The sequence below is a fragment of the Clupea harengus genome, chromosome 7, assembly GCF_900700415.2.
Source record: "Clupea harengus chromosome 7, Ch_v2.0.2, whole genome shotgun sequence".
In the NCBI taxonomy this organism is placed as follows: Eukaryota; Metazoa; Chordata; class Actinopteri; order Clupeiformes; family Clupeidae; genus Clupea; species Clupea harengus.
Window position 1 is genome coordinate 19,043,422 of NC_045158.1, and position 27,030 is coordinate 19,070,451.

At 43.0% G+C, this 27,030-nt stretch overlaps 1 protein-coding gene and 30 non-coding genes across 31 annotated transcripts in view; 1 reads left to right on the plus strand and 30 right to left on the minus strand.

Moving 5' to 3' along the window:
- On the minus strand, positions 1-69 carry trnat-cgu. Its single transcript has one exon. It is a non-coding gene; the product is annotated as a tRNA-Thr (tRNA).
- A 155-nt stretch (positions 70-224) lies between these two features.
- Positions 225-297, minus strand: trnat-cgu. Its single transcript has one exon. It is a non-coding gene; the product is annotated as a tRNA-Thr (tRNA).
- Positions 298-440: 143 nt separating this feature from the next.
- Positions 441-513, minus strand: trnat-ugu. The gene has a single exon. It is a non-coding gene; the product is annotated as a tRNA-Thr (tRNA).
- Positions 514-996: 483 nt separating this feature from the next.
- trnat-ugu lies at positions 997-1,069 on the minus strand. The gene has a single exon. It is a non-coding gene; the product is annotated as a tRNA-Thr (tRNA).
- Positions 1,070-1,224: 155 nt separating this feature from the next.
- Positions 1,225-1,297, minus strand: trnat-cgu. The gene has a single exon. It is a non-coding gene; the product is annotated as a tRNA-Thr (tRNA).
- A 155-nt stretch (positions 1,298-1,452) lies between these two features.
- trnat-cgu lies at positions 1,453-1,525 on the minus strand. Its single transcript has one exon. It is a non-coding gene; the product is annotated as a tRNA-Thr (tRNA).
- Positions 1,526-1,680: 155 nt separating this feature from the next.
- trnat-ugu lies at positions 1,681-1,753 on the minus strand. The gene has a single exon. It is a non-coding gene; the product is annotated as a tRNA-Thr (tRNA).
- A 251-nt stretch (positions 1,754-2,004) lies between these two features.
- Positions 2,005-2,077, minus strand: trnat-cgu. The gene has a single exon. It is a non-coding gene; the product is annotated as a tRNA-Thr (tRNA).
- Positions 2,078-2,232: 155 nt separating this feature from the next.
- Positions 2,233-2,305, minus strand: trnat-agu. Its single transcript has one exon. It is a non-coding gene; the product is annotated as a tRNA-Thr (tRNA).
- Positions 2,306-2,460: 155 nt separating this feature from the next.
- On the minus strand, positions 2,461-2,533 carry trnat-ugu. Its single transcript has one exon. It is a non-coding gene; the product is annotated as a tRNA-Thr (tRNA).
- Positions 2,534-2,688: 155 nt separating this feature from the next.
- On the minus strand, positions 2,689-2,761 carry trnat-ugu. Its single transcript has one exon. It is a non-coding gene; the product is annotated as a tRNA-Thr (tRNA).
- A 475-nt stretch (positions 2,762-3,236) lies between these two features.
- trnat-agu lies at positions 3,237-3,310 on the minus strand. Its single transcript has one exon. It is a non-coding gene; the product is annotated as a tRNA-Thr (tRNA).
- Positions 3,311-3,468: 158 nt separating this feature from the next.
- On the minus strand, positions 3,469-3,543 carry trnat-cgu. Its single transcript has one exon. It is a non-coding gene; the product is annotated as a tRNA-Thr (tRNA).
- Positions 3,544-3,699: 156 nt separating this feature from the next.
- Positions 3,700-3,772, minus strand: trnat-agu. Its single transcript has one exon. It is a non-coding gene; the product is annotated as a tRNA-Thr (tRNA).
- Positions 3,773-3,922: 150 nt separating this feature from the next.
- Positions 3,923-3,995, minus strand: trnat-agu. The gene has a single exon. It is a non-coding gene; the product is annotated as a tRNA-Thr (tRNA).
- A 250-nt stretch (positions 3,996-4,245) lies between these two features.
- trnat-cgu lies at positions 4,246-4,318 on the minus strand. Its single transcript has one exon. It is a non-coding gene; the product is annotated as a tRNA-Thr (tRNA).
- A 155-nt stretch (positions 4,319-4,473) lies between these two features.
- trnat-cgu lies at positions 4,474-4,546 on the minus strand. Its single transcript has one exon. It is a non-coding gene; the product is annotated as a tRNA-Thr (tRNA).
- Positions 4,547-4,852: 306 nt separating this feature from the next.
- On the minus strand, positions 4,853-4,925 carry trnat-agu. The gene has a single exon. It is a non-coding gene; the product is annotated as a tRNA-Thr (tRNA).
- A 155-nt stretch (positions 4,926-5,080) lies between these two features.
- Positions 5,081-5,153, minus strand: trnat-agu. The gene has a single exon. It is a non-coding gene; the product is annotated as a tRNA-Thr (tRNA).
- A 155-nt stretch (positions 5,154-5,308) lies between these two features.
- Positions 5,309-5,381, minus strand: trnat-ugu. Its single transcript has one exon. It is a non-coding gene; the product is annotated as a tRNA-Thr (tRNA).
- Positions 5,382-5,688: 307 nt separating this feature from the next.
- trnat-agu lies at positions 5,689-5,761 on the minus strand. Its single transcript has one exon. It is a non-coding gene; the product is annotated as a tRNA-Thr (tRNA).
- A 155-nt stretch (positions 5,762-5,916) lies between these two features.
- Positions 5,917-5,989, minus strand: trnat-agu. Its single transcript has one exon. It is a non-coding gene; the product is annotated as a tRNA-Thr (tRNA).
- A 155-nt stretch (positions 5,990-6,144) lies between these two features.
- Positions 6,145-6,217, minus strand: trnat-ugu. Its single transcript has one exon. It is a non-coding gene; the product is annotated as a tRNA-Thr (tRNA).
- Positions 6,218-6,372: 155 nt separating this feature from the next.
- On the minus strand, positions 6,373-6,445 carry trnat-ugu. The gene has a single exon. It is a non-coding gene; the product is annotated as a tRNA-Thr (tRNA).
- Positions 6,446-6,694: 249 nt separating this feature from the next.
- On the minus strand, positions 6,695-6,767 carry trnat-cgu. The gene has a single exon. It is a non-coding gene; the product is annotated as a tRNA-Thr (tRNA).
- Positions 6,768-6,922: 155 nt separating this feature from the next.
- trnat-cgu lies at positions 6,923-6,995 on the minus strand. The gene has a single exon. It is a non-coding gene; the product is annotated as a tRNA-Thr (tRNA).
- A 155-nt stretch (positions 6,996-7,150) lies between these two features.
- On the minus strand, positions 7,151-7,223 carry trnat-ugu. The gene has a single exon. It is a non-coding gene; the product is annotated as a tRNA-Thr (tRNA).
- A 155-nt stretch (positions 7,224-7,378) lies between these two features.
- trnat-ugu lies at positions 7,379-7,451 on the minus strand. Its single transcript has one exon. It is a non-coding gene; the product is annotated as a tRNA-Thr (tRNA).
- Positions 7,452-7,594: 143 nt separating this feature from the next.
- On the minus strand, positions 7,595-7,667 carry trnat-agu. Its single transcript has one exon. It is a non-coding gene; the product is annotated as a tRNA-Thr (tRNA).
- A 151-nt stretch (positions 7,668-7,818) lies between these two features.
- trnat-agu lies at positions 7,819-7,891 on the minus strand. The gene has a single exon. It is a non-coding gene; the product is annotated as a tRNA-Thr (tRNA).
- A 3,023-nt stretch (positions 7,892-10,914) lies between these two features.
- ksr2 (kinase suppressor of ras 2) overlaps positions 10,915-27,030 on the plus strand; it is a 66,992-nt gene continuing 50,876 nt past the window's right edge. The window contains exons 1-3 of the mRNA XM_031570758.1: positions 10,915-11,639; positions 16,970-17,110; positions 18,588-18,738. Of these exons, the coding sequence (XP_031426618.1) occupies positions 11,463-11,639; positions 16,970-17,110; positions 18,588-18,738 (469 nt within the window). The 5' untranslated portion in view covers positions 10,915-11,462. The remainder of the gene's footprint in view (positions 11,640-16,969; positions 17,111-18,587; positions 18,739-27,030) is intronic.

Below are 27,030 nucleotides of genomic sequence, written 5' to 3' on the forward strand. Positions count from 1 at the left end.
TCCAGTGAGAATTGAACTCACGACCCCTGGTTTACGAGACCAGTGCTCTTGCCACTGAGCTACGAAGCCACAAAGCTGCAGCTTTTGGCTACGAAAATCTGGTGTTCCACTATTTATGTGGTGCCAGAGGAGACAGCGTTTGCCACCTACAAGCCACGAGCGAGGGTTGAAATCAGGCACAGTTGTTCAGGTGATGGTTAGCGTAAAACTGCAGCGCAGAGCACAGGCTCCAGTGAGAATTGAACTCACGACCCCTGGTTTACGAGACCAGTGCTCTTGCCACTGAGCTATGAAGCCACAAGGCTGCAGCTTTTGGCTACGAAAATCTGGTGTTCCACTGTTTATGTGATTCCAGAGGAGAGAGCTTTTGCCACCTACAAGCGAGGGTTGAAATCAGGCAGAGTTGTTCAGGTGATGGTTGCCGTAAAACTGCAGAGCACAGGCTCCAGTGAGAATTGAACTCACGACCCCTGGTTTACAAGACCAGTGCTCTAACCACTGAGCTATGAAGCCACAAAGCTGCAGCTTTCGGCTACGGAAATCTGGTGTTCCACTGTTTATGTGGTGCCAGAGGAGACAGCGTTTGCCACCTACAAGCCTCGAGTGAGGGTTGAAATCAGGCACAGTTTTTGGCTACGGAAATCTGGTGTTCCACTGTTTATGTGGTGCCAGAGGAGACAGCGTTTGCCACCTACAAGCAAGGTTTGAAATCAGGCACAGTTGTTCAGGTGATGGTTGCCGTAAAAACTGCAGGCGCAGACCACAGGCTCCAGTGAGGGATTGAACTCACGACCCCTTGGGTTTACGAGACCAGTGCTCTTGCCACTCGAGCTATGAAGCCACAAGGCTGCAGCTTTTGGCTATGAAAATCTGGTTTTCCACTGTTTATGTGATTCCAGAGGAGAGAGCTTTTGCCACCTACAAGCCTCGAGCGAGGGTTGAAATCAGGCACAGTTTTTCACGTGATGGTTGCCGTAAAACTGCAGCGCAGAGAACAGGCTCCAGTGAGAATTGAACTCACTACCCCTGGTTTACAAGACCAGTGCTCTAACCACTGAGCTATGAAGCCACAAAGATGATGCTTTCGGCAACGAAAATCTGGTGTTCCACTGTTTATGTGGTGCCAGAGGAGACAGCGTTTGCCACCTACAAGCCTCGAGCGAGGGTTGAAATCAGGCACAGTTGTTCAGGTGATGGTTGCCATAAAACTGCAGCGCAGACCACAGGCTCCAGTGAGGATTGAACTCACGACCCCTGGTTTACGAGACCAGTGCTCTTGCCACTGAGCTATGAAGCCACAAGGCTGCAGCTTTTGGCTACGAAAATCTGGTGTTCCACTGTTTATGTGATTCCAGAGGAGACAGCGTTTGCCACCTACAAGCCACGAGCGAGGGTTGAAATCAGGCACAGTTGTTCAGGTGATGGTTAGCGTAAAACTGCAGCGCAGAGCACAGGCTCCAGTGAGAATTGAACTCACGACCCCTGGTTTACGAGACCAGTGCTCTAACCACTGAGTTATGAAGCCACAAAGCTGCAGCTTTCGGCTACGAAAATCTGGTGTTCCACTGTTTATGTGATTCCATAGGAGAGAGCTTTTGCCACCTACAAGCCTCGAGCGAGGGTTGAAATCAGGCACAGTTCTTCAGGTGATGGTTGCCGTAAAACTGCAGCGCAGAGCACAGGCTCCAGTGAGAATTGAACTCACGACCCCTGGTTTACAAGACCAGTGCTCTGACCACTGAGCTATGAAGCCACAAAGCTGCAGCTTTCGGCTACGGAAATCTGGTGTTCCACTGTTTATGTGCGTAACAGAGGAGACAGCGTTTGCCACCTACAAGCCTCGAGCGAGGGTTGAAATCAGGCACAGTTTTTGGCTACGGAAATCTGGTGTTCCACTGTTTATGTGGTGCCAGAGGAGACAGCGTTTGCCACCTACAAGCAAGGTTTGAAATCAGGCACAGTTGTTCAGGTGATGGTTGCCGTAAAAACTGCAGCGCAGACCACAGGCTCCAGAGAGGATTGAACTCACGACCCCTGGTTTACGAGACCAGTGCTCTTGCCACTGAGCTATGAAGCCACAAGGCTGCAGCTTTTGGCTACGAAAATCTGGTTTTCCACTGTTTATGTGATTCCAGAGGAGAGAGCTTTTGCCACCTACAAGCCTCGAGCGAGGGTTGAAATCAGGCACAGTTGTTCAGGTGATGGTTGCCGTAAAACTGCAGCGCAGAGCACAGGCTCCAGTGAGAATTGAACTCACGACCCCTGGTTTACTAGACCAGTGCTCTAACCACTGAGCTATGAAGCCACAAAGCTGCAGCTTTTGGCTACGGAAATCTGGTGTTCCACTGTTTATGTGGTGCCAGAGGAGACAGCGTTTGCCACCTACAAGCCTCGAGCGAGGGTTGAAATCAGGCACAGTTGTTCAGGTGATGGTTGCCGTAAAACTGCAGCGCAGAGCACAGGCTCCAGTGAGAATTGAACTCACGACCTCTGGTTTACAAGAGCAGTGCTCTAACCACTGAGCTATGAAGCCACAAAGCTGCAGCTTTCGGCTACGAAAATCTGGTGTTCCACTGTTTATGTGATTCCATAGGAGAGAGCGTTTGCCACCTACAAGCCTCGAGCGAGGCTTTAAATCAGGCACAGTTCTTCAGGTGATGGTTGCTTTAAAACTGCAGCGCAGAGCACAGGCTCCAGTGAGAATTGAACTCACGACCCCTGGTTTACAAGACCAGTGCTCTAACCACTGAGCTATGAAGCCACAAAGCTGCAGCTTTCGGCTACGGAAATCTGGTGTTCCACTGTTTATGTGGTGCCAGAGGAGACAGCGTTTGCCACCTACAAGCCTCGAGCGAGGGTTGAAATCAGGCACAGTTTTTGGCTACGGAAATCTGGTGTTCCACTGTTTATGTGGTGCCAGAGGAGACAGCGTTTGCCACCTACAAGCAAGGTTTGAAATCAGGCACAGTTGTTCAGGTGATGGTTGCCGTAAAACTGCAGCGCAGAGCACAGGCTCCAGTGAGAATTGAACTCACGACCCCTGTTTACGAGACCAGTGCTCTTGCCATGAGCTAATGAAGCCACAAAGCTGCAGCTTTTGGCTACGAAATGCTGGTGTTCCACTGTTTATGTGGTGCCAGAGGAGACAGCGTTTGCCACCTACAAGCCACGAGCGAGGGTTGAAATCAGGCACAGTTGTTCAGGTGATGGTTGCCGTAAAACTGCAGCGCAAGCACAGGCTCCAGTGAGAATTGAACTCACGACCCCTGGTTTACTAGACCAGTGGCTCTAACCACTGAGCTATGAAGCCACAAAAGCTGCCAGCTTTTGGGCTACGAAAATCTGGTGTTCCACTGTTTATGTGATTCCAAAGGAGAGGCGTTTGCCACCTACAAGCCTCGAGCGAGGGTTGAAATCAGGCACAGTTTGTTCAGTTATGTTGTTGCCATAAACTGCAGCGCAGAGCACAGGCTCCAGTGAGGATTGAAACTCACGAACCCCTGGTTTACGAGACCAGTGCTCTTGCCACTGAGCTATGAAGCCACAAAGCTGCAGCTTTTGGCTACGGAAATCTGGTGTTCCACTGTTTATGTGGTGCCAGAGGAGACAGCGTTTGCCACCTACAAGCCACGAGCGAGGGTTGAAATCAGGCACAGTTGTTCAGGTGATGGTTAGCCGTAAAACTGCAGCGCAGAGCACAGGCTCCAGTGAGAATTGAACTCACGACCCCTGGTTTACTAGACCAGTGCTCTAACCACTGAGCTATGAAGCCACAAAGCTGCAGCTTTTGGCTACGAAAATCTGGTGTTCCACTGTTTATGTGATTCCAGAGGAGAGAGCTTTTGCCACCTACAAGCCTGAAGGGTTGAAATCAGGCACAGTTGTTCAGGTGATGGTTGCCGTAAAACTGCAGGCAGAGCACAGGGTCCAGTGAGAATTGAACTCACGACCCCTGGTTTACTAGACCAGTGCTCTAACCACTGAGCTATGAAGCCACAAAGCTGCAGCTTTCGGCTACGGAAATCTGGTGTTCCACTGTTTATGTGGTGCCAGAGGAGACAGCGTTTGCCACCTACAAGCCTCGAGTGAAGGGTTGAAATCAGGCACAGTTTTTGGCTACGGAAATCTGGTGTTCCACTGTTTATGTGGTGCCAGAGGAGACAGCGTTTGCCACCTACAAGCAAGGTTTGAAATCAGGCACAGTTGTTCAGGTGATGGTTGCCGTAAAACTGCAGCGCAGACCACAGGCTCCAGTGAGGATTGAACTCACGACCCCTGGTTTACGAGACCAGTGCTCTTGCCACTGAGCTATGAAGCCACAAGGCTGCAGCTTTTGGCTACGAAAATCTGGTGTTCCACTGTTTATGTGATTCCAGAGGAGAGAGCTTTTGCCACCTACAAGCCTCGAGCGAGGGTTGAAATCAGGCACAGTTTTTCACGTGATGGTTGCCATAAAACTGCAGCGCAGACCACAGGCTCCAGTGAGGATTGAACTCACGACCCCTGGTTTACGAGACCAGTGCTCTAACCACTGAGCTATGAAGCCACAAAGCTGCAGCTTTTGGCTACGGAAATCTGGTGTTCCACTGCAGTTCTCTCCTATGTAATCACATTTTTGTGGTGCCAGAGGAGACAACGTTGCCACCTACAAGCAAGGCTTAAAATCAGGCACAGTTGTTCAGGTGATGGTTGCCGTAAAACTGCAGAGCACAGGCTCCAGTGAGAATTGGTGTTCCACTGTTTATGTGATTCCATAGGAGAGAGCGTTTGCCACCTACAAGCCTCGAGCGAGGCTTTCAATCAGGCACAGTTGTTCAGGTGATGGTTGCCGTAAAACTGCAGCGCAGAGCACAGGCTCCAGTGAGAATTGAACTCACGACCCCTGGTTTACTAGACCAGTGCTCTAACCACTGAGCTATGAAGCCACAAAGCTGCAGCTTTTGGCTACGGAAATCTGGTGTTCCACTGTTTATGTGGTGCCAGAGGAGACAGCGTTTGCCACCTACAAGCCTCGAGCGAGGGTTGAAATCAGGCACAGTTGTTCAGGTGATGGTTGCCGTAAAACCGCAGCGCAGAGCACAGGCTCCAGTGAGAATTGAACTCACTACCCCTGGTTTACTAGACCAGTGCTCTAACCACTGAGCTATGAAGCCACAAAGCTGCAGCTTTTGGCTACGGAAATCTGGTGTTCCAATGTTTATGTGGTGCCAGAGGAGACAGCGTTTGCCACCTACAAGCCTCGAGCGAGGGTTGAAATCAGGCACAGTTGTTCAGGTGATGGTTGCCGTAAAACTGCAGCGCAGAGCACAGGCTCCAGTGAGAATTGAACTCACGACCCCTGGTTTACAAGACCAGTGCTCTAACCACTGAGCTATGAAGCCACAAAGCTGCAGCTTTTGGCTACGGAAATCTGGTGTTCCACTGCAGTTCTCTCCTATGTAATCACATTTTTGTGGTGCCAGAGGAGACAACGTTTGCCACCTACAAGCAAGGCTTTAAATCAGGCACAGTTGTTCAGGTGATGGTTGCCGTAAAACTGCAGAGCACAGGCTCCAGTGAGAATTGGTGTTCCACTGTTTATGTGATTCCATAGGAGAGAGCGTTTGCCACCTACAAGCCTCGAGCGAGGCTTTCAATCAGGCACAGTTCTTCAGGTGATGGTTGCCGTAAAACTGCAGCGCAGAGCACAGGCTCCAGTGAGAATTGAACTCACGACCCCTGGTTTACTAGACCAGTGCTCTAACCACTGAGCTATGAAGCCACAAAGCTGCAGCTTTTGGCTACGGAAATCTGGTGTTCCACTGTTTATGTGGTGCCAGAGGAGACAGCGTTTGCCACCTACAAGCCTCGAGCGAGGGTTGAAATCAGGCACAGTTGTTCAGGTGATGGTTGCCGTAAAACTGCAGCGCAGAGCACAGGCTCCAGTGAGAATTGAACTCACTACCCCTGGTTTACTAGACCAGTGCTCTAACCACTGAGCTATGAAGCCACAAAGCTGCAGTTTTTGGCTACGGAAATCTGGTGTTCCAATGTTTATGTGGTGCCAGAGGAGACAGCGTTTGCCACCTACAAGCCTCGAGCGAGGGTTGAAATCAGGCACAGTTGTTCAGGTGATGGTTGCCGTAAAACTGCAGCGCAGAGCACAGGCTCCAGTGAGAATTGAACTCACGACCCCTGGTTTACAAGACCAGTGCTCTAACCACTGAGCTATGAAGCCACAAAGATGCTGCTTTCGGCTACGAAAATCTGGTGTTCCACTGTTTATGTGATTACATAGGAGAGAGCTTTTGCCACCTACAAGCCTCGAGCGAGGGTTGAAATCAGACACAGTTGTTCAGGTGATGGTTGCTTTAAAACTGCAGCGCAGAGCACAGGCTCCAGTGAGAACTGAACTCACGACCCCTGGTTTACAAGACCAGTGCTCTAACCACTGAGCTATGAAGCCACAAAGCTGCAGCTTTCGGCTACGGAAATCTGGTGTTCCACTGTTTATGTGGTGCCAGAGGAGACAGCGTTTGCCACCTACAAGCCTCGAGTGAGGGTTGAAATCAGGCACAGTTTTTGGCTACGGAAATCTGGTGTTCCACTGTTTATGTGGTGCCAGAGGAGACAGCGTTTGCCACCTACAAGCAAGGTTTGAAATCAGGCACAGTTGTTCAGGTGATGGTTGCCGTAAAACTGCAGCGCAGACCACAGGCTCCAGTGAGGATTGAACTCACGACCCCTGGTTTACGAGACCAGTGCTCTTGCCACTGAGCTATGAAGCCACAAGGCTGCAGCTTTTGGCTACGAAAATCTGGTTTTCCACTGTTTATGTGATTCCAGAGGAGAGAGCTTTTGCCACCTACAAGCCTCGAGCGAGGGTTGAAATCAGGCACAGTTTTTCACGTGATGGTTGCCATAAAACTGCAGCGCAGACCACAGGCTCCAGTGAGGATTGAACTCACGACCCCTGGTTTACGAGACCAGTGCTCTTGCCACTGAGCTATGAAGCCACAAGGCTGCAGCTTTTGGCTACGAAAATCTGGTGTTCCACTGTTTATGTGATTCCAGAGGAGAGAGCTTTTGCCACCTACAAGCCTCGAGCGAGGGTTGAAATCAGGCACAGTTGTTCAGGTGATGGTTGCCGTAAAACTGCAGCGCAGAGCACAGGCTCCAGTGAGAATTGAACTCACGACCCCTGGTTTACAAGACCAGTGCTCTAACCACTGAGCTATGAAGCCACAAAGCTGCAGCTTTTGGCTACGGAAATCTGGTGTTCCACTGTTTATGTGGTGCCAGAGGAGACAGCGTTTGCCACCTACAAGCCTCGAGCGAGGGTTGAAATCAGGCACAGTTTTTCACGTGATGGTTGCCGTAAAACTGCAGCGCAGAGCACAGGCTCCAGTGAGAATTGAACTCACGACCCCTGGTTTACAAGACCAGTGCTCTAACCACTGAGCTATGAAGCCACAAAGCTGCAGCTTTCGGCTACGAAAATCTGGTGTTCCACTGTTTATGTGGTGCCAGAGGAGACAGCGTTTGCCACCTACAAGCAAGGTTTGAAATCAGGCACAGTTGTTCAGGTGATGGTTGCCGTAAAACTGCAGAGCACAGGCTCCAGTGAGAATTGAACTCACGACCCCTGGTTTACTAGACCAGTGCTCTAACCACTGAGCTATGAAGCCACAAGGCTGCAGCTTTTGGCTACGGAAATCTAGTGTTCCACTGTTTATGTGATGCCAGAGGAGACAGCGTTTGCCACCTACAAGCCTCAAGGGTTGAAATAAGGCACAGTTGTTCACGTGATGGTTGCCATAAAACTGCAGCGCAGACCACAGGCTCCAGTGAGAATTGAACTCACGACCCCTGGTTTACTAGACCAGTGCTCTTGCCACTGAGATATGAAGCCACAAGGCTGCAGCTTTTGGGTATGAAAATCTGGTGTTCCACTGTTTATGTGGTGCCAGAGGAGACAGTGTTTTCTCCTCAAGTGTTCAAAAAGCAGCAAGAGCCACATCTAAACGCTGAGTCCAGGAAAGCCCCCTTCGGGTAGGTCAGCAGACATAGGAATTGCCACAATTGAGGACAGAAGCTAAGGGGAACATCACAGCCAAACGAGGACAAGATGTCGGCATGGCATGCTCTACGTCAAAGACCAAGGCTCTAGCGAGGATTGAATGAGGGACGACTGGTTTACGAGATCAGTGCTCTTGCCACTGAGCTATGCAGCCCTGGTCACGTCAAGCGAGACAGCGTTTGCTCGTTGAGTGTTCCCTCAAAGAGCATTTTGTCTCAACTAACCTGCAAAAAAGAGACTGAGAGGAAAAAGATCCCCGGTGACTGCGGACCAACAAACATGATCCACAAAGGATCTATTTCTAGAGCAGCTCAACAGACGGCAGAAAGCTTGAAATGTCCTGAATTTGCAGTCCGTTTCCTACTAATGGGAGAGGTAACTTTGCAGAAGGAACATATTTGATGGTTGCCGAAGGGAGGTAGAACTCAAGCACTCACTCGGAACCCTTGCAGTCACTGAATTCTACTCTATAGAAGGTCATCAACCATGATAAACATTTTCTACATCTTGGAGGGATGGAAGTTTTCACATTTCTGGCTGCTACTGTTGGATGTCATTGATATGCTATAGGGTGTGGGTAGATGGATGCATAATGTCATTCTCAATGTTCCCAAAGACAAAGTATGGGTGCAAAATCGACCACCAAGACATGCTTGCACCCTACTGGCCCCTGGCTCATCCTGAAGGGGTCCTAGAAACTCTAACTGTGCCACATACCCCTGTTCTCTCTCCACAAGTGACAGAAACAGCGCTTGTGAGACTGTTTTAAATGCCTGAGTCACTGAGGACCCTTGACTGGCTTGGTGGGGCCTGTGTAGTGTACATGGGAGTTATGTGCTTTCTGATTTGTGTGTGATGCAAGTTCGCCCCATAAATCTGTGTGTGTGATGTCTAAATGTGAAATTCTGTGTTTAATGTTCCAGTTTAGAATGTGCCTGTGTTTTCTAGCCTGTGTTAATGTTACTGTATTTGTCCACCCCTCCCTAGTGTAAGACTGTCTTCCTTCCCTGCCTTCTGTATCAGTTCTCTGAATGTCTGAACGCCAAAAAGAAGCCATCTTATTGCTCTGTTGCTACAATATAATTTTGTATACATCATCAATTGTAGCTAAACCTAATATGATCCCAGACATGTTAATGCCAATGTTATACTGATGTGGATTCAGAGCAGCCAACATGCCCCAGTATCAGGCATAATTAAAAATAATAATATATATATATATATGTGAGAAGGTGAATTCCCCCCTTCTCACTGTGGCACCAAAAAGGGTGTGTGAATCATGTTTCCCTGCAAAAGACTTGGCCTACCCTACTACAATGGTTGTGTCCAGGCTCCCTGTAATAATGTATAATAAATAGACATATCATTTTTGATACACCCGCCTCTGTAAAATCCTGAAAGAACTATGTGACAGGGAGTAGGAAGGCTTTCAATCATCTTTTCTTCTTAACTCCACAAAAGTGCCTGGGGCAATTCTGGCATTCATGAACGTTTTCTTATCTGGGATTTATTCTTGGCTAAGAACAGGATTTAAGGATTTACCTTTCTCCTTGGCACGTTTCTCTTCTTCTTCCTTTCTTTTCTTCTTAAATTAGAAATATATTGTGCAAATGGATGGCTTTTGCTTCATCATTATTTCTTTCGTCGAAGTTGCTTGGACACACACACTCTAACCATACGCCTCAATGTGCTAGCATGTTCTGACAACACCAAGGAGGTAGCCTACATACCCCTTCCACTTCAGATTTTTGGCTAATTTTACTCTTATGTAAGATTCATGTTTTTTATGTCAAAATATTAGTTGGAGATATAGAAGGGGGCGCAAAATACTCTGCACATAAAAAAAAAAACAATTATAATTAATTTATTTTTTCTTCTGGGCGCCTATGTCGCCTGTAGGAAAGACCGGCCCTGAATTCTGCCCCTGAATCCAAAGTTCTGCCTAGTTTTGGTGCCTGGTCTGGTGCCTAGTAGAATGTGCCTAATTTTGGTGCCTGGTTTGGTGCCTAGTAGAATGTGCCTAGTTTTGGTGCCTAGTTTCTCTGCCTACTGTTTGTGAGTACCTTGAATACTGTGTGTGTTTTGATTTATGTTTGTTTATTTATCATACATGTTTTGCGGAGAGAGTCCCTGTGTAAAATAAATAAGAATATATTTTTATATAAAAGCCACCATCGCCTACTCCGTGTTTTTCCAGTCGCCCACATCCCAAAAATGTGGGGTGACTGCCTCGGTTCTTCACAATATATATATATATATGGTTATACAAGATTAAAGATTTTGCACAGCTACATGATTTTTTCCAAGAAAACCCTTGACATGGCACTAAACTGTAGGTGAGTTGGCATGAATGACAAATATTTCTCGTTCAAGCTTTTGTTTCCGCAGAAGTAGACTGAGACAGACTAGATACGTTTAATAGAATGGGAAATATAACATTATGATGTCAAAAATTTTACATAGTAATAATCAACACTGCCAGGTTAGGGAAATCTTTAAAAACAGGATTGCTTTGTTACTAGGCCTACTTTATCTCTTTTCATAGAAGATAAAGAATGAGGTTTATTCTGGGTCAGTAATTGGGATAAAAAAAGTTATTTTAGGAAACCCTGTATCAGTAATATTAGTTAAATTGTGAAGGATAATAAGCCACACGACACAGGAGCCTGTAGTGAAAAGGGACACAACTCATTTATAGGATGCATTGTTAGCAAATATAGTTAATTAGTTATTTTAGTAGGACTGTTGGTCTTTTATATCAAACGGATCGATGTAAAAAGGTTGTTTGGGTTCAAACAGTGAGCTCACTGCATTGATGCATGTCTCGCGAGAACTCCATCCTCCTCATTCGAAGCCTGTTCTTCTATCGCCGATGCGATGCTGTTGCTATTGCTTGGGTTTGATTGACAGGAAACATGTCGGTATGGTGGGAGAGCGCCGGGATGCAGCTGATGGAAGAGGAGACGGGGAGTACCTGCACCCAGTTTAGATATCACCGTTAGAACTGTTATACGGCACTGTATCATTATCCGCTCTCTTAGGACACGGTATCTTGAAGCTCTCTAGGTTTATGTAAAATAGTAAGCGCTTATTGGTTTCCACCGAAGCCATGGTGTTGCTGTAATTTTATTCCTCTTTGGCAGTATATAGTGCTTGAATCAGCCCTCATCAAAACCACAAACTGCACTACCCAGATGAAAACACACCGCCAGGATATACAAAACGACAACAATGGAGTCGCCTTTCACGTAGATTCTCGCTTTTACAAATTACATAGGCTAATTTGTCTCGACTTCACGCGTCTTATTTACTTGTACGTGCTTGTTTTCCTTTTCGGTTGACCAAGATCATTTTCAACAGCATTTTGAAAAGTACACATTTAATCGACTACTGCTGGCAAATTATGGACGAAGATAATATGACAAAAAGCGAAGAGCAGCATCTGAGTTTGCAAAAAGCCTTGCAGCAGTGCGAGCTGGTGCAAAATATGATAGACATAAGCATTTCCAGTTTGGAAGGTTTACGGACCAAATGTGCCACATCCAACGACTTGACACAGAAGGAGATACGTACGCTGGAGGTAAGCATCTCTTTTCACCACAGCTGAGAAGCCGTCCTCCGTAGTGGCAAAAAAAGAACATTTGCAATTGGAATCGATCGAAATATGTGTTGCCTATTATAATTTTACGCAAATATCAGGATGACGCTCGGAATATTTGTATTGGTTATGTATTGGCACTTTGTTACATAATCTTGTAGCCTACATCTGACCATATACATTTATATAGTCATATCTATCTTTGCGTGCGGTGTAATAAATTAAGAAGCTAGCTGCAGTGAGCTGTTGTGAGCCTGCGCATTCTGCAGGTGGTGGAAAAAAGGTGGCACTCAATTTCCATCAGATTTTCATCGGTACTATATTAACCTAAAGGGGCTTTTTTTGCCTGTAAAATGTACTGTAAATGTACATATCTGCTTTTATTGGAGATGCTTGATGCTTCGTGAAGTAATAGCTTGCTATTTCAAAGAATAGAGAGTTTTTTAAAACACTCCTGTTGGAGAAACATTTGGGGAGATATGAAATAACGTTATTTCAGATTGGTGTTCTGCCCCTGTGTTTTGTTGCCTTAACTTAACTTGGGCTCTTCTTATGTGACAAACTCCCCCTGTGATTTACGAGTGATCACCAGGGGGCATTCTGTATAGGGGAATTTTGAACTAATAAAAAAGGGATTTCTGGTTATCATAGGGAGGGTTATGATAAGGTTTTTGACCAGTACAGTTACAATTCTAACTTCAAATTACTACCTCTGAAGTGATTTGTATTGTCAAAATGTTAGACCTAACAGATTCCAATGAAGCAATTAAAGAACAACATCAGTCAATACCCCAAGTTATCCTGTAAATGAAACTTACCTTGTCCATAATCTCCAGTAATGTCCTCTCTGTTTTATATATCCAGTGTTCCTTAGTTTAATCTTCAAAGATATCAACTGTTGTTTATTCTGTACTATGATTGATGTATCTGCCAGTTTTATGACATGACAACAGATTTATACACTGCCTGTATTTCATAGGAACACCACATCACATTCATGTTGTTTCGAGTCATATAAGGGAATACAAGCCTATATGTGATTGTCCTGTCTCATATAGTAGTCAAAGGGAACTAGGAAAAGGAAGATTTTTTTTTACTGGAGAGATTTGTGCACTGTGTCATGATCACCATGATGACGTTTGCGTCTTGATATACATTTACTTTTGAAGATGACTCAAATTGGAAACGGTCCTGGGTATGATATCAATGTGATGTCTAAGTCACTATACCTGAGTGTATGTTCCTATCTATTTCAAGTGATGTTCAGTGACTTAGAGATTAACCTACAATTAGGTCCCATCAGTTGTAAAATGTTATCACAGTTTTCTGTCTACAAATAGTGAAGTCTTGATGTATAATATGCATATACATATCATACAATTACAGTCTTCTGTCAATACAAATAATAGAACTTCTTATATATAATATACAGAGTTGTCAGATGTGGTAGCTTAGTCTTGTGCAATGTTTCTGGAATATCAAGGACTTTGTTGGAAAAGCAAAAGCATGTCCTGAGGTGTTTGGTGCCTCTGCCTTATAATTTATTAAAATTATGTTTTAGGTTTCCAGCCTGTCAAAGATGAGGTCAGGAGACAAGGGAATAAAACTTGTTTACACAACGGTGGGGGTCTGAGTCAAAATACAAGAGAAAACAACAGCGGGTTTACATTTGTTAATTTTTCATGTGGAAAAAAAGTAATTAATATTGAAGAGCTAACGTTTTGTGCAAATGGAAGCCAGGACGGACCTTTAAGGAAAGTTAGGATACTGTTTGTCTATATAGAAGTGTTATGACGGACTGTTCACCAGTAGTGCAATAAGATAAGGACATAGTGCATGTCTGTAAACTTGGTAGCTCCTTTGTTTGAGGCGTGATAATGTTGACATGAGTGATACTGTTTCTTACTGCTAATGGAAGATGAACACTCATGTAACAAATATCTTGCGAAGTGCTGAGGGGGTAAAAAAACAAAACTTGATCTGATGATCCAACTGTTTCACCACACCGTAGGTGGAGTTTTCTCTGATGCGGTGGATCTGCCAAAGTTGACTTGGCTTGGATATCATTTGCTTTTGAAAAAAAAAAAGACTTTGTGTGAAAATGCAAAGGCTGGAGCAAACATTTGTGCCACTGCCAAGCATTCTTGAGCAAATGTGTCGAGTGATATCTGCTGCATAAAATGGCTTTTTGGCGACTGTTAAAAACAAGCTGTCCGAGTTAAAGCAATGTATTAGACGATGGTATTACATACTGCAGATCAATAAGGATTTGGCCGACCTTTATTTCAGCAATTCTTGATTGCACTAATTATTGAGTTTAATTTACATTAATAACCACAGTGAAATTAGGCCACTGTGGTGTCACCAAACTCTTATACCACAAGAAGAGGATGTATGTGAGAGAACTCATAGGCTCATAGCCATCGTTTAGATGAATGAAGGTGAGGCTATTATGTCTGTCAAATGCCATTTTACACAGGCACTGACAGTGTTGTGAGCTTTGTGGAGTAATGGAGTACCCCTTGATGTTGTTTTGTTGTTCATGAGTAACAACATGATGGAAATATTTTTTTTTGTAGTGGCTCGCTATTCCCATCTTGTTTTGTGCGTCATTTGCTTGTCGGAAACGCAAACTGTCTCGGGAAGGCTTTAGTTCAGAATGTGCTTGTTATTTTAAGGGAAAGTTTGTTGCAGAAGCACAGATGTCATGAAAGATTGAATAGTACAAAGGAATTAAGACGGGGCACCAGAGACCTCTGTACTCCATCTGTCAACAATGATGATGTAAAATGGTTCATGACTTGCTGTTGATGCTGTTTATATTATTACTATATCAGTTTGTTGCACAGTCAGTATATTTGTTTCAGAGCTGTTGGTGTTTGTGTGCATTACATCATTGGTACGGGCATATCCTCGACATGCCCAACACTAAACATAGAGGAGAAAAGATCTGACTACTATTTGTGGTACATATAGTGAGTAATGCATGTATAATGTATAATCACTGCTCTTTAGATGCTCCATTCCCAAATTAATTTAATCACATAATTCCCCCATCTTTGAAAAACGGATACTTACGTTTATTGCTCTAATTTGACTTCTGTGGTTAGGTCAAAATCATCTACAGTTTTCTAGCACTATGATTCAGTTTCTAACGATATTTATTTTTGACTTATTTTTATGTGATAAAGTATTTTATGTTAACCAGTATTTTAACCATTTTTGCACATTATACATTATACAGTATTTGTGGCTTCATTGTTTAACAACAATACAGTTTTGAAGCATTGTAGATGTGTTTACTCAATCAACCCACAAAAATGGACATTAATCATTAATAAGCTGCTATGACAGACACTTGAACACTTTATGATATATTCATAAGGCTCTGTGTGTGGTTTAAAAGTTAAGTCCTCAAGTTATTGCCAGTTGGTGACTTTTATTTTGCATTAGCAACACCTGCAATCCTTACTGAGCAAAGGAACGATGTTAATCTTTAGACTGGGAATCTTGGGACATGCTTGAAGATGTCTGTTTCAGTAATTTTTTCTTATGAGTTATTCTGTGGCCACTAGTCATCAGTCCACTGTTCATAATATGTCATGAAGTTGACTTACCTCCGCTAGATTTTTGGAAGTGTGCAAGATGACACGCTGCAATTACTGTAAAAGTAATTTCTAAATTTATTTTTTGTTAATTTTCTTTTCAGATTTCAACTCAATTGTGTTAAGACATTCGATAGGCATTAGACATTAACAGGGTGTTAAAAGATAGTGTGTACATTATGATTATTACTCATCTTTATCTGAATAGTGGCAGTATAAAAAAATACAATTTGAATCAAAATAAACCGCCGTAATAATGACATTGTGGGCTATTACAGAATACTTTAGATATTGTATTTATTTTTGAGGAGGAAGGACAAACTGCTGTAATTTTGAAAAGCTTTGACATAGACCTACAGTATCTCATCCAGTCACAATGTGTGCTATTACGCATAAACACATATTCACACATATGTCTCTGATTGTTGTTAAATCATCTTTGAACTGCTGAACATTTATTTTCTCCACTGAGAGTGAATTTTCGAGTATAAATAGGGGTTAATGCAGTCGTGACAGATTGCTTCGAGCTGACCTGTTTCTGAACTGTTTACTCCAGCCATTCTGGGAATCCCTGAAAAAGGAAACGTCGTGTTCCCAGGAAGGAGTCAGATTAATGTGGATTCCATGAACAATTGATTAATCAGAATATTTTATGCACCATTTAAACTCTACTTAATGTTAGTAATATTATACAATTTACAGTAACGTAAGTTACTATTGCGCATAGAAGGTGTTTGGATGCAAACTATCAACCACTAAAGTAATTGTTTTGTCTTGCTGATCGACAAATTTATAGATTGTTCTTAGAACTAAAGCCTGTTAATCAAGAAACATTAGTGGCCTTTAGCAGGTTTAAATGGTTGATATCAATTGTCACCCTGGAGACCTGTAGCTTGTTGTCTGCACTGTGGGTAGAGGTGTATACAAGTACGATCCCACTGTGATGTTCTTTAGTGTGCTGGTTCTATATTCTTTCTGGAATTTGATCCATGGCAACTGATTAGTCCTTCAACCATTAACTTTACATGGAAACATACATTGCACACAGCTTTATCTCTGAAAGTGTATTGTCCTCTATACTTCAAGTGCTGCTTTTAGTACCTTTTAAGCATCTATGTGACTAGCTTTAATGTCAAGTCGTGGATTCTCCTTCATAAGACAATGGGGCCGTGTCTTTTTTTACATTTTATTTTTTTACAAAGTATCACCAATGTACGACATCAGTAGACACACATAGTAGGCGACTTTAAACAGATCTGACCCTCATCTGGCCCTCATCTGACCCTGATTTAGAAGGCCGGATCAAGATCAGATCTGTGACGGACTCAGATCCTATCTGGGACGATATCTGCTCTTATTGATTTGATGTGTGAGAGTGAATTCATCTCAACAATGCCAAAATGTTTACTCACAGAAGTTGATACTGTGTGATAATGTGAAGGGGACAATTTTTGCGCCTCTGTCATTGTGATTGATTCATGTAATAACAAGTCTTAAAAAATAACTGCTTGTCTTAACCTTACATGGAGACCTAAACTGCTTTATCACAACTTTACTATTTAAAGTGTATTTTCCTCAATTGTAACTATATACACACTAGGATGTGTTTGGACAGGGGCTCGTGTTTTTGCTTCTTTATGTCTTCAGTTCAGCTCAGTTCAGTTATGGCTTTCATTAGATTGACATTTTCTTTTTGCGCTTCCTCAGGGCAAGCTGGTGAAGTACTTCAGTCGGCAACTGTCCTGCAAGTGCAAAGTGCCCTTACAGGAGCGGAGCGTGGAGCTGGACGGCTTCCCTCGGCTCTGTACCTGGTTCCGCATCGTCAACATGAGGAAGGAGGTCACTGAGGTATAACCTCCTTTGTCTGTCCTGGGTGGAGACTTTAATTTTAACCATACTCTCAGAAGCAACAGCCCTTAACAAATTGGGTTCTGGGGAAAAAACCGAGGGGTGGCAAACGCCATAGTTGGTGAAAGGAACTTAAGCTATAGTTATTATAGAACATGAAGTTGTAAAAGTTTGGTACACATGCACATGCACATGGTAGTGTTACTGTTTAAATGATAACTTTATTATTTTAACTTCATGAAATGCAAAATAGCATTGACTAAAAATAACATGCCATGATATCTTTTGTCCAGGGGTGCCCATATTTTTACAACAATAGTAGGTGTTTGATGTAAACTATTAGACATTCAAGTAATTGTTTGGTTGATTCCTCAACGTATAGATCTTTCTAAGAACTTACGAAACAAGAACTATCAGTTGCCTGGAGTATTGGTGAATACTAGTGAAACAAACTCTGATTAACTTTAAGCGTGCTCCAAGAAATAACTCTACAGCGGTTGTGTTCTGAGAAAAAGCTCAACGGGTGGGAAGTGCTATAAGGAACTGCTTTGGTTTGATTTGTGTGTACTTGTTTATACATGGTGCCGCATAGGTCTCAGTGATCATTGTGAATTTCTTTAGGCCAACACTCTTAACTCTGTAACTGGAGTGGTATGAAGAAACTGCTGAAATGCAAGAGGAGAAAAATGTATAGAGATAATGTGCATTACTCTTGCACAGTTTTATATGTACTTTTGCATTTAGTTGAAAACCATTGGAACATTGTTGTTTATAACAACCATGTTACGTATTCATCCGCTAAGAGGTTGATGTTTGTTATGTGTCATACCTATGTACTACTTAACTTAAAAATAATTAAAAACACTCATGGAATTGAGCTAGTTGGTTATAGTATAACCAACAGGATTTTTTCTTTTTAATTGGAAAATGTAAATCTGATTTATAGCTGCTAAATGTTTAGAATAGAAAAAAAAACTATTACATACATTTTAGTCAGTGGAAAGGTATTTGACTGAGGTGATGCTACCAGTTTCGCTAATAAAGTAGCTTGAGGATAAAAAATTATGATGGCATCTAAAAGCAAGGTCAGGCAATCAAGTAATTGTTTGGTTGATTCCCCAACATATAGATTTTTCTAAGAACTAAGGAAACAAGAACTATCAGTAGCCTGGAGTATTATCAATAGAGTGGTGAAACGAACTCTCATTAACTTTAAGCGTGCCCCAAGAAATAACACTCTACAAAGGTTGTGTTCTGGGAAAAGCTCAACGGGTGTTAAATGCTTTCTGAAGGGGCACAGCCTGAGGCATGAATTTGTCTTTATTCTAGGGGGTGTTTGCTTGTGTAAAGTGCCTTCAGATAATGTTCATTTTTTTGTCTCTATATAAGTATAAATAATGTAGCTGAATTGCCATTGAATGCAAGCTTTGGAGTTTGGCTGTTCTGTAAGTGTTGTAAATGAAGACCATTCCTGCAGGAGATCAGCCCGGGCCAGTTAACCCTGGAGGAGCTGCTGGACATGAGCGATGAGCAGGTGTGCGAAACTGTGCAGAAGTTCGGTGCCAACATGGAGGAGTGTGCCCGCCTCAATGCCTCGCTGTCCTGCCTCCGCAGTGCCCACAAGTCAGGTGAGACACCACAGCAAGCCAACGCAGAGTGCTCTAATGTCTGCCTTAAAGATGCTCTCCCTCATTTATATCATGTCTTAATGTCTGCCTTAAAGATGCTCTCCCTCATTTATATCATGTCTTAATGGCTGGTGCCAGTTCAGGGAATGGAACCACCCCTTAAAGCGACGTTATGCAGGTTTTTACACATTATAAAGGTGTGATGATGTAGGTAGGTAGTTTTTTAGTAGTCTCTTATCAGTGCCTGTTTTGCTGTTTCTGGTGTTGTTGTTAGTTAGCAAACTAGATGTATGCAAAAAAACAACATAATATCTCTTTAAAGATTTAATTAAGGTTGATGCACTATACTGGACTTTTGACAATATCTGATCTGCTGATATTTTTCAACTCATTTTGGCCTGTTGCCAATACAAATACCAATATATGCTTCTTTTTAACATTTCATTGCATGTAAATGTGTAGTATTGAAGGAGTGAATATCTATCAAGAGTGATGCTTGATAGTCATTACCAATAGCAACAGCTCAGTTTCACATACTTCCATACCGCCAACATATGCAAGCTTGGACACATGTCATCTTATCGGCCAGGGACATCTGCAGAAATTGTATAAGGGACTGATGTCGACACTTCATTTTTAAGGCTTTACACAATGTTATCATGCATCCCTACCTTTTACCCATGGTAGGATGTCTTGCTGGCTGGTGCCAGATTCTTCCCAGTTCAGTTCAGTGGGGCGTACATGCTACATTCTTGGCCAGTTATAGGATTCCTATTTATTTGTAAGATTAGTGGTTGGCAAATAGATTTGGACTCTGATAAAACTTAAGTCGCTGAAAGAACCCACAAGAGTGCCAGATTGGATTGCATTGGATATTTCCCTATGTGTCTCTGTAAAGGATGATGGATTAAGGGCTGAACACGAAAAAAACTAGGATGTGTGAGTGTGGCAGTAACCTGGTACATTTCCATGGAAAACGCTGCCCTCCAGTGGCGTAAAGGAGAAATGTTGCAAATCTGCTTAATATTTACATGACATTTGTTAGAGGGGTTTCTCACATATCAGGTCCCAAACAGTAGGTCCAAAACAGCAACAACAAAAACAATCTGAAATCAGAGAACTAGTCATCAGTTACACAACAACAACGGATGACTTAATTGAGTTTACAAAAATAATTAATTAAATACATAATTTAATAGTTCAACAAAATTAAGTAATTAGGGAAAATAATTGTTTGTGGATTTAAACAGGTTTAAGAGACCTAGTTTTACTTGATTATGAATATAATTCTACAAAGGAGGTTGCACAAACCCCCCTAAAGGTAAACACAGGGGGCGCTGTTTCATCAAAGAGATACATCTGTAGTCTGCTTATAGGGCTGGTGACATTTAGATGCAACATGTCATTGTGTAACAAACAAGTACAAATGAATGAAATACGGTGAATGACATTGGGCCTCTCCATGTGCATGCGCCACCATGATCTGTCAATCTACAGGACGCACCAACTCTCCCCTATAATCTAATAACAGCAGCATCACAATCATTACTAATGCCTTTTTTTATCTGTATCTCTAAGTATGCATATATTATCCTCTAATAAATCCTCTTATTTACAGTGACCATAGCTATACAAGCTAGCTATAGCCCCTGTGCAGGACTCCTCATATGTAAATGGCCTTATTATATTATATTGGTCTTATATTTGTGTGCTATTCTTTGTGTCTGTTATCCAACTATTTGACGGACACAAACTTTTTTCCTGTCATCTACAGTTCATTGCAATAGTTCTTGAACAAACCTTAAATGCCTCTGGCAGTTTACTGTGGGTAAAAGAGTTAGTCTGTAAGGGCACCTGTTGTTATTACAAATACAGGCAATAGTGAAGTGTATTGTGCAATGCCAAAGTGGTTGTTTTACCCTACAATAGAGTTATAACAAGACTGTGGACTGTAAAAATATAATTCCCCATATTTGTCCTGATCATCTTCTCTACAGTAGCCTCATTGCTAAAATGTCTTTGTAAGTTGGCCAATTTACAGTCTAACTTTGCTACTTTGAACTTTAGAACTAGAAAAGCCTTTGTGATGCCCAAACTCAATTTCATTGCACACATGATTATACCGGTGTCTGTCAAATAATTGAATGTGTGGATTCTCCCTGTTCTCTGTGATCTTGCTTAGTCATTACCTTTTATCACCAGGAGGTGGCAGTGCAGTGCCATGCTTTTTGAACAAGTAGTGATTTGGTAACCATGTTTGATAATGATGTTTACACACCATTTTTTTTCTGAAATGAAATTAATCTTAAGAGGACAAACTCATAAAGAGTCATTACGTTTGCACAAATTTGAATAACTTAAATGTGTAGTATATAGTGCTTGAAGGTCATTTTTACAGGCATTCCTGTTCATGTACAACACAATTGCGCCCTGTTTTAACTGATTTTGTTTTTCTACTTGACAGGCCATTGAAAAACTGTATGAAAGAATGATTCAAATTATGTACAATCCACAAAAATGTTGGGAAGTAATTGTGTACGGCGAACAAAGAAGTACATTTTAGTCACCAGGGGGCATTACAACTCTAAAAACAGTCAAAACACAGAGCTTTTGATGTGCTCAGTTTGTAAAAGACTTCATCTTCCTCTCATATTAGTTATTTGTCTATTTCTTTGAGAACACCAGAGTAATGTTTGTCCTCAGTATATGTCTAGTTATATGTCACGAGTGTATGTGATATTGTCTACATTGTGAGTCTGAATCAACCCTCTTTTTCATGCTCACCCGTCACCCCTCAAGCATGTTCTTCCTGAGCTTCTTCTCTGGTCACCCTCCTCCTCTTCCTCCTCTACATCTTCGCTGGAGTTCAGCTCTGTTTTTTTCAGCCTGTGATCTATTAAGGTTGGAACCTCTGGTGTGTCTCCTCCTGGCATTTGAGTTGAGGTCATTGTGATGGATCCAGCACAGCACAGTACATCACAGCATCAGTGGTAACAATAGCATCAGTGTTAACAATAGCATCAGTGGTAACAGTAGCATTAGTGGTAACAATAGCATCAGTGGTAACAGTAGCATCAGTGGTAACAATAGCATCAGTGGTAACAGTAGCATCAGTGATAACAGTAGCATCATTGGTAACAGTAGCAGCAGAAGCAGCAGTTGGTTTGATTTGAGGGTAAGGCTGTCCCTCGAAATATGAAAATGGTAGAAGAAGGAAAAAAGAAAGACAGAAAGACAGAGAGTGAGAGAGAAAGGGGGTTTGTCTGGCTGAAGGCTGGGCTGTGTGGGCTGAATTGTTAGATCTCTGTGTAGGTGGGACTGATTCCAGCAGATCACACTTCATCCCTTTCTTTCTTTCTTTCTTTTTCACTCTCTCCCTGTCTTTGGTTTTCTTGGCTTTTTCTCGACCATCTCTCTCTCCCGGTTGTTGGCTTTCCTGACTCTTTCACTGATAGACAGGCAGTGGACAAGGGCCTGCAAATCTGCCTTCTGTGGATTCATTCTTTCTCTCCTTCTCTCTCTCTCTCTCTCTTTCTTCCACTCCTCTTTCTCTCTCTCTGCCTCCCTGGGATAACCAGTGATGGGCAGTAGCGTCGCTACTTGTAGCGACGCTACTAGCTTAACTACATTTGCCAGTAGCTTGACTGTAACGTCGCTATTTACAAAACCAAGTAACTTTTCAGTAGCTAAGCTCTTTTATTGATCAAGTAGCGCAGTAGCGTCCTCGAAAGCTAATTTCTCCTGGACATTTCTGATGTTTTTTGTCATTTGGTGGATTATTGTGTTGACAAAGCACTGAAAAAGCATCTCACATATGCCTTTCTGCAGTTCACGTTACAACCGATCTCACGAGAGCTGAGTACAGCGAGGGCTGTCATCGTCTCATCTCCACTCACACAGACTAGATAACAGCAAAATATTAAAACTTTGTATTTGCGGGCAAAATATCAGAACTTTGTATTCGCGCACAAATGTTACCTCTCTCAGAATTGCATATTGTGCGTCATGCGTCATCTAACGACTTCTGGCGATTTTTGGGAGAGCTAGTTTCCTCACAGAGGAGTTGGCAACACGGACACACACACACACACACACGTAAGGCTGTATGATGGTAGTGGTAGTCACGATTGTTTTCCTAAACAGAGGTCGGAGACAGTTCTTGTTGTTCAATACATAAATCTAAACATATTTTAGCCTTTATCTGACTGACAGTTGTGTTGATCACTAAAATTGCATTGACTTGGCATGCAGTTTGTTTAACTGAAAGTAGCTACTAATGTATCAAGCTACTTTTGACAGGGTTTTGTAACTTAGCTTGCTACATTTTTATGAGTGGTAGCTTCTGTGTAGTGAAGCTGAATTTATTGTAGAGTAGCTTGTAGCTTAGCTCACTACACATATCAAGTAGCTTGCCCATCACTGGGGATAACTTCTTTCACGGACAGGTGGACAGTGCTGAGGGCCTGCAAAAGGGACAATTGTATATACAGTATAAGGGAAGTGTGAACATAACAGCAGAATAACACCATCCAAGCTCCAACTGCTGTCCAAATAAAAGGAAACAAAATCTCCTGAAAGCTTCTCCTTTTCCCCAACACAAAAACCTTCCTCACCTCGTTGTTAGGCTCTTAGATCTCAAAATGTATTTGTGCTGCGAGGAAAAATGGTCTTTTGGGAAATTTGTCATTTTTAATGAACCTTGCTTTCCAGAAAAGTTTTCTGTGCCATATAAAGCAAATTGAGTTGTATCATTAAACATTGTTGTTTAATGATTGTAAACATTCTAGTAAGATTTGGTGTCATTATACTTTAAGGATCCGTTTCTCCACAAATTAAGGCTCAGTAAAACAAATGGCTGGATCAAATATACAAAAAATAAAAAAGGATAATATTATTTGTTGTTTGCTAAAAATGAGTAAATTACTGTATGTTTCTAGGTGGAGACTCGAAAAAAGTATGGTTCTTCAGCCTAAAGCCAGAGATTGATGTTGTTGGCCTCATTGTTAATTGTCATAAAAAGTATTAATGAAAGCATGACAGTTAAGCTTGAACGTAATTACCCGTCGGCTTAAATGTGCTCAACAAATGCATTGAAACATCCTGGACATGTCACCTGGTGTAAGTTTAACACCTTATATGGACAAATGGGGCAATTAGCATCGCCCGCTGGGCTGGTAGTAAGCCTTAGCAGTGATGAGTCTGTGATGGTCTCTGAGCTCACTAACAACCTCTCTGTGTCCAGTTCACCTTCCACAGGGCATGGACTCGCCCCGTGCCACCAATCACCCTGCACTGACACTGCTAATGGAGCTGGCTGCCTGGCCATAACGAGAACCGTGACAACCCCCCCCCCCTCCCCCCACCTCACAGTTATTCACCTCCCCCTTAAGGAGGTCTGGATGTATGTCTGTGAGTGGCTAGTCATTAAAATTGCAGGCAAGAGCTCCTTTTATATTTGAGCTGCTGAATTGTGTTTAGTTTGGCAGTAACTGGAGTTGAATGTCAACGATCGAATCAGAGGGTAAAAAGGGTCAGCCATAGAATTCCCTTGTATATCTCCTCACCTTGTCCATTTCAATCCTAGTGGGTTGACACGGTTTAGGTCCTTCAAATCTCTGGACCATTCACGTCAACGCACAAGAGTGTTCTGCTCAAATTTGTTCAACTGTACCGAGGGCAAAAAAAAAAGCAAAAACAAAACAATGCTACGGCGGACATTTGTTTTGATTTGTTTATTTGGTTGGCCTCTTATTAGATTTGTCATCAGACCCATTCGCTGCGGTTCATGCTCGAAAGTGCAGAAAGAAGATAAACAGTGGTTCTCGTGCAGAAATGCTCTTGAAGCGGTTGACCTCAGTCAGTGTCACGGGTTATGGTAAAGCGGAGATTACATATGGGATCAGTTCACAGTGTGTTACTCAATGAGGCAGATAGTAGGATGAGGCCTAAGGCATCTTTAATGTGTGGCAATCTGTAAATAAAAGTCTGTGCCTACACAAAATTAGTTAATTAATAATGTCATTATCATTAATCTCCTTGTCAGTGCCCTACGTTGCCCCCGGAACATATGGCTCAGCAATTAACAACTCTAAACTGCGCTATAAATAACTGCCTTTTGATTGCCGAACTGGGGGCTGTGACTGCGGCTCCTGCAACAAAAGCCGTCATGAACAGGCCATTACTGGTAGAACAGAGAACAATGGCGGAATAGCATGGACAGGTCCTTTCACAAAATTCTGAGTTCTGCGGCCTGAAACCCTGCCAGGTTCCGCGGTCCGTCTCAAGGACTAACAAGATTCACAAACAATGCAGACCCCACTTACTTGTGGCGATCTCAGGATGTGCGCCAAAAGTTTCATTAAATATAGTTCTTTTTGTTTAATTACTTTCACCTGAGTTGATTTCAAAAGTCAGAGCTGGCAGGATATTGTAGAGCAGACTTGCTAGTCAGTGCAACCAAGCCCAAAGCTATACCTAGATATTGCTTTCTATACACCACACCACTATGCAGTCAGCTATCAGATCTATTATGTGCCAGGTGAGGGACAACGTGTGCTGTTATTTCAAAATACTGCACAGAGGGTGGTCTTTGTAAGCTGTAACAGCCCTCTTCATATGATGAGTGGAGGGCTGGTCACTGAACATAAGCGAATGATATGTAAATATACTGTGATGAATAATTACACATCACTTTTTATTTCGCTGCATCTATAAATAATGAATACAATAAATTAAATAGTAATTCTTTTTCTCTCAGCTAGTTTTCAACTGTCAGACTGGATTTCCTCCTCTTTCTTCATTATCGCTTTGAATTCTCTCTCTCTCCGTCTCAAAGGAGAATGCTTCCTGGGATTGTCAACCAGTAGTGTCGTTTCAACTAAAGTCTTCTTCCCCCTTTGAAACGCTCGTCTCTACGATAACTTGTAACTAATGAATGGGCGACGTGTCTGAGTCTTGGTGGAACTTTCTCTAATGTGTCAGAGGAGCGTGGCTGCGCAGAACTTTGAATGTGGAGTGGCTTGTTTGTCATCCACTCGGGCTAATTAAAAATGCCTCTCTGGGCATCATCAACCCGCAGGCGTCACCGTCTGAGAAGGGTTCTCCAAGAGACCTCGCTCTGCCCCCAGGGGTAGGTCAAGGGTTGAGGGGTGGGGGCTTGTTGTGGTGTGGTAGGGCTACTAATCTCCCAAGGACTCCACCTAAAGCTTGCCAGTGTGTCGTTCTGTGGAACCTCTAGAATGTCATTCTTGGGTGATTGGGAGCTCTTGATACACATCCACACACATGGATACAATCAAACACAGGCATATAGTCACCAGCACACGTACACTCACGCACGGACGCACGCACACACACACACACACACACACACACACACACACACACACACACACACACACACACACACACACACACACAAATACACACACACACATACACACCCACACCCACCCACACACACACACACACACACACACACACACACACACATATACACACAAACTCACGAACACACAGATACACGTTCACATACATTTGCATACACAGTGAAAGCCTCTCTGTTGTATGCGAGATCAAGTTGGTAAAGTGCTTTGTAGCTAAAATTGAGAAGGGTGTGACAGCAACTTATAAGGGCTAAGCATCAGGACAGGTTAACTCAGAAGGATCCGTCTGCTGCTCATAGCAGGGTCATAAAGAACCTCTGAATGAAGCTGTTAATGAGGAGACAGGCAGTAGACGCAGTGAGCTCCACTAAGCAAATCATGGATGCTACGGCGTGTTGAGCTACGAATCGTCCTTTTCACACAAGACGATACTCCCATCTTCAGAGTGTTTTGTAGTGTGGTCACTTCTCTTTCGTGAGCATCACTGGCTGTGCTGTCTTTAAAGTGCCGTCGGGGCGTCAGCAGCTGAACTGTGCTCTAATAAATAACATTCATTTGCACTGAATGTTGCTCCTCTCTGTCATCTGCAGATGAGAGGCGTATAGGAAGTGCCTAAGGAAACTCCCATGTTGTGCCCACCCCCATCTTAGGCCTGCCAAGGCGATGTATGAATGTTTTTTCCTGGGAGATGGAGGCACCAGGGAGTTTAATTCGCCTCCTGTCATATCACCCTTGCCCTTTCAGTGTGGCGTGTCCCCGAACAACTCCAGCACTTTGACATGGAACTGTTTTGTGACAATGCATTACATAAGAGGTGTGGTAGAAACGGTACAGTTCCAGCCGAATCTGAGGCGTCCTGCCTGATGTGTTCATTTGAAACACAACTTGCGATTCCAGATTGTTATAT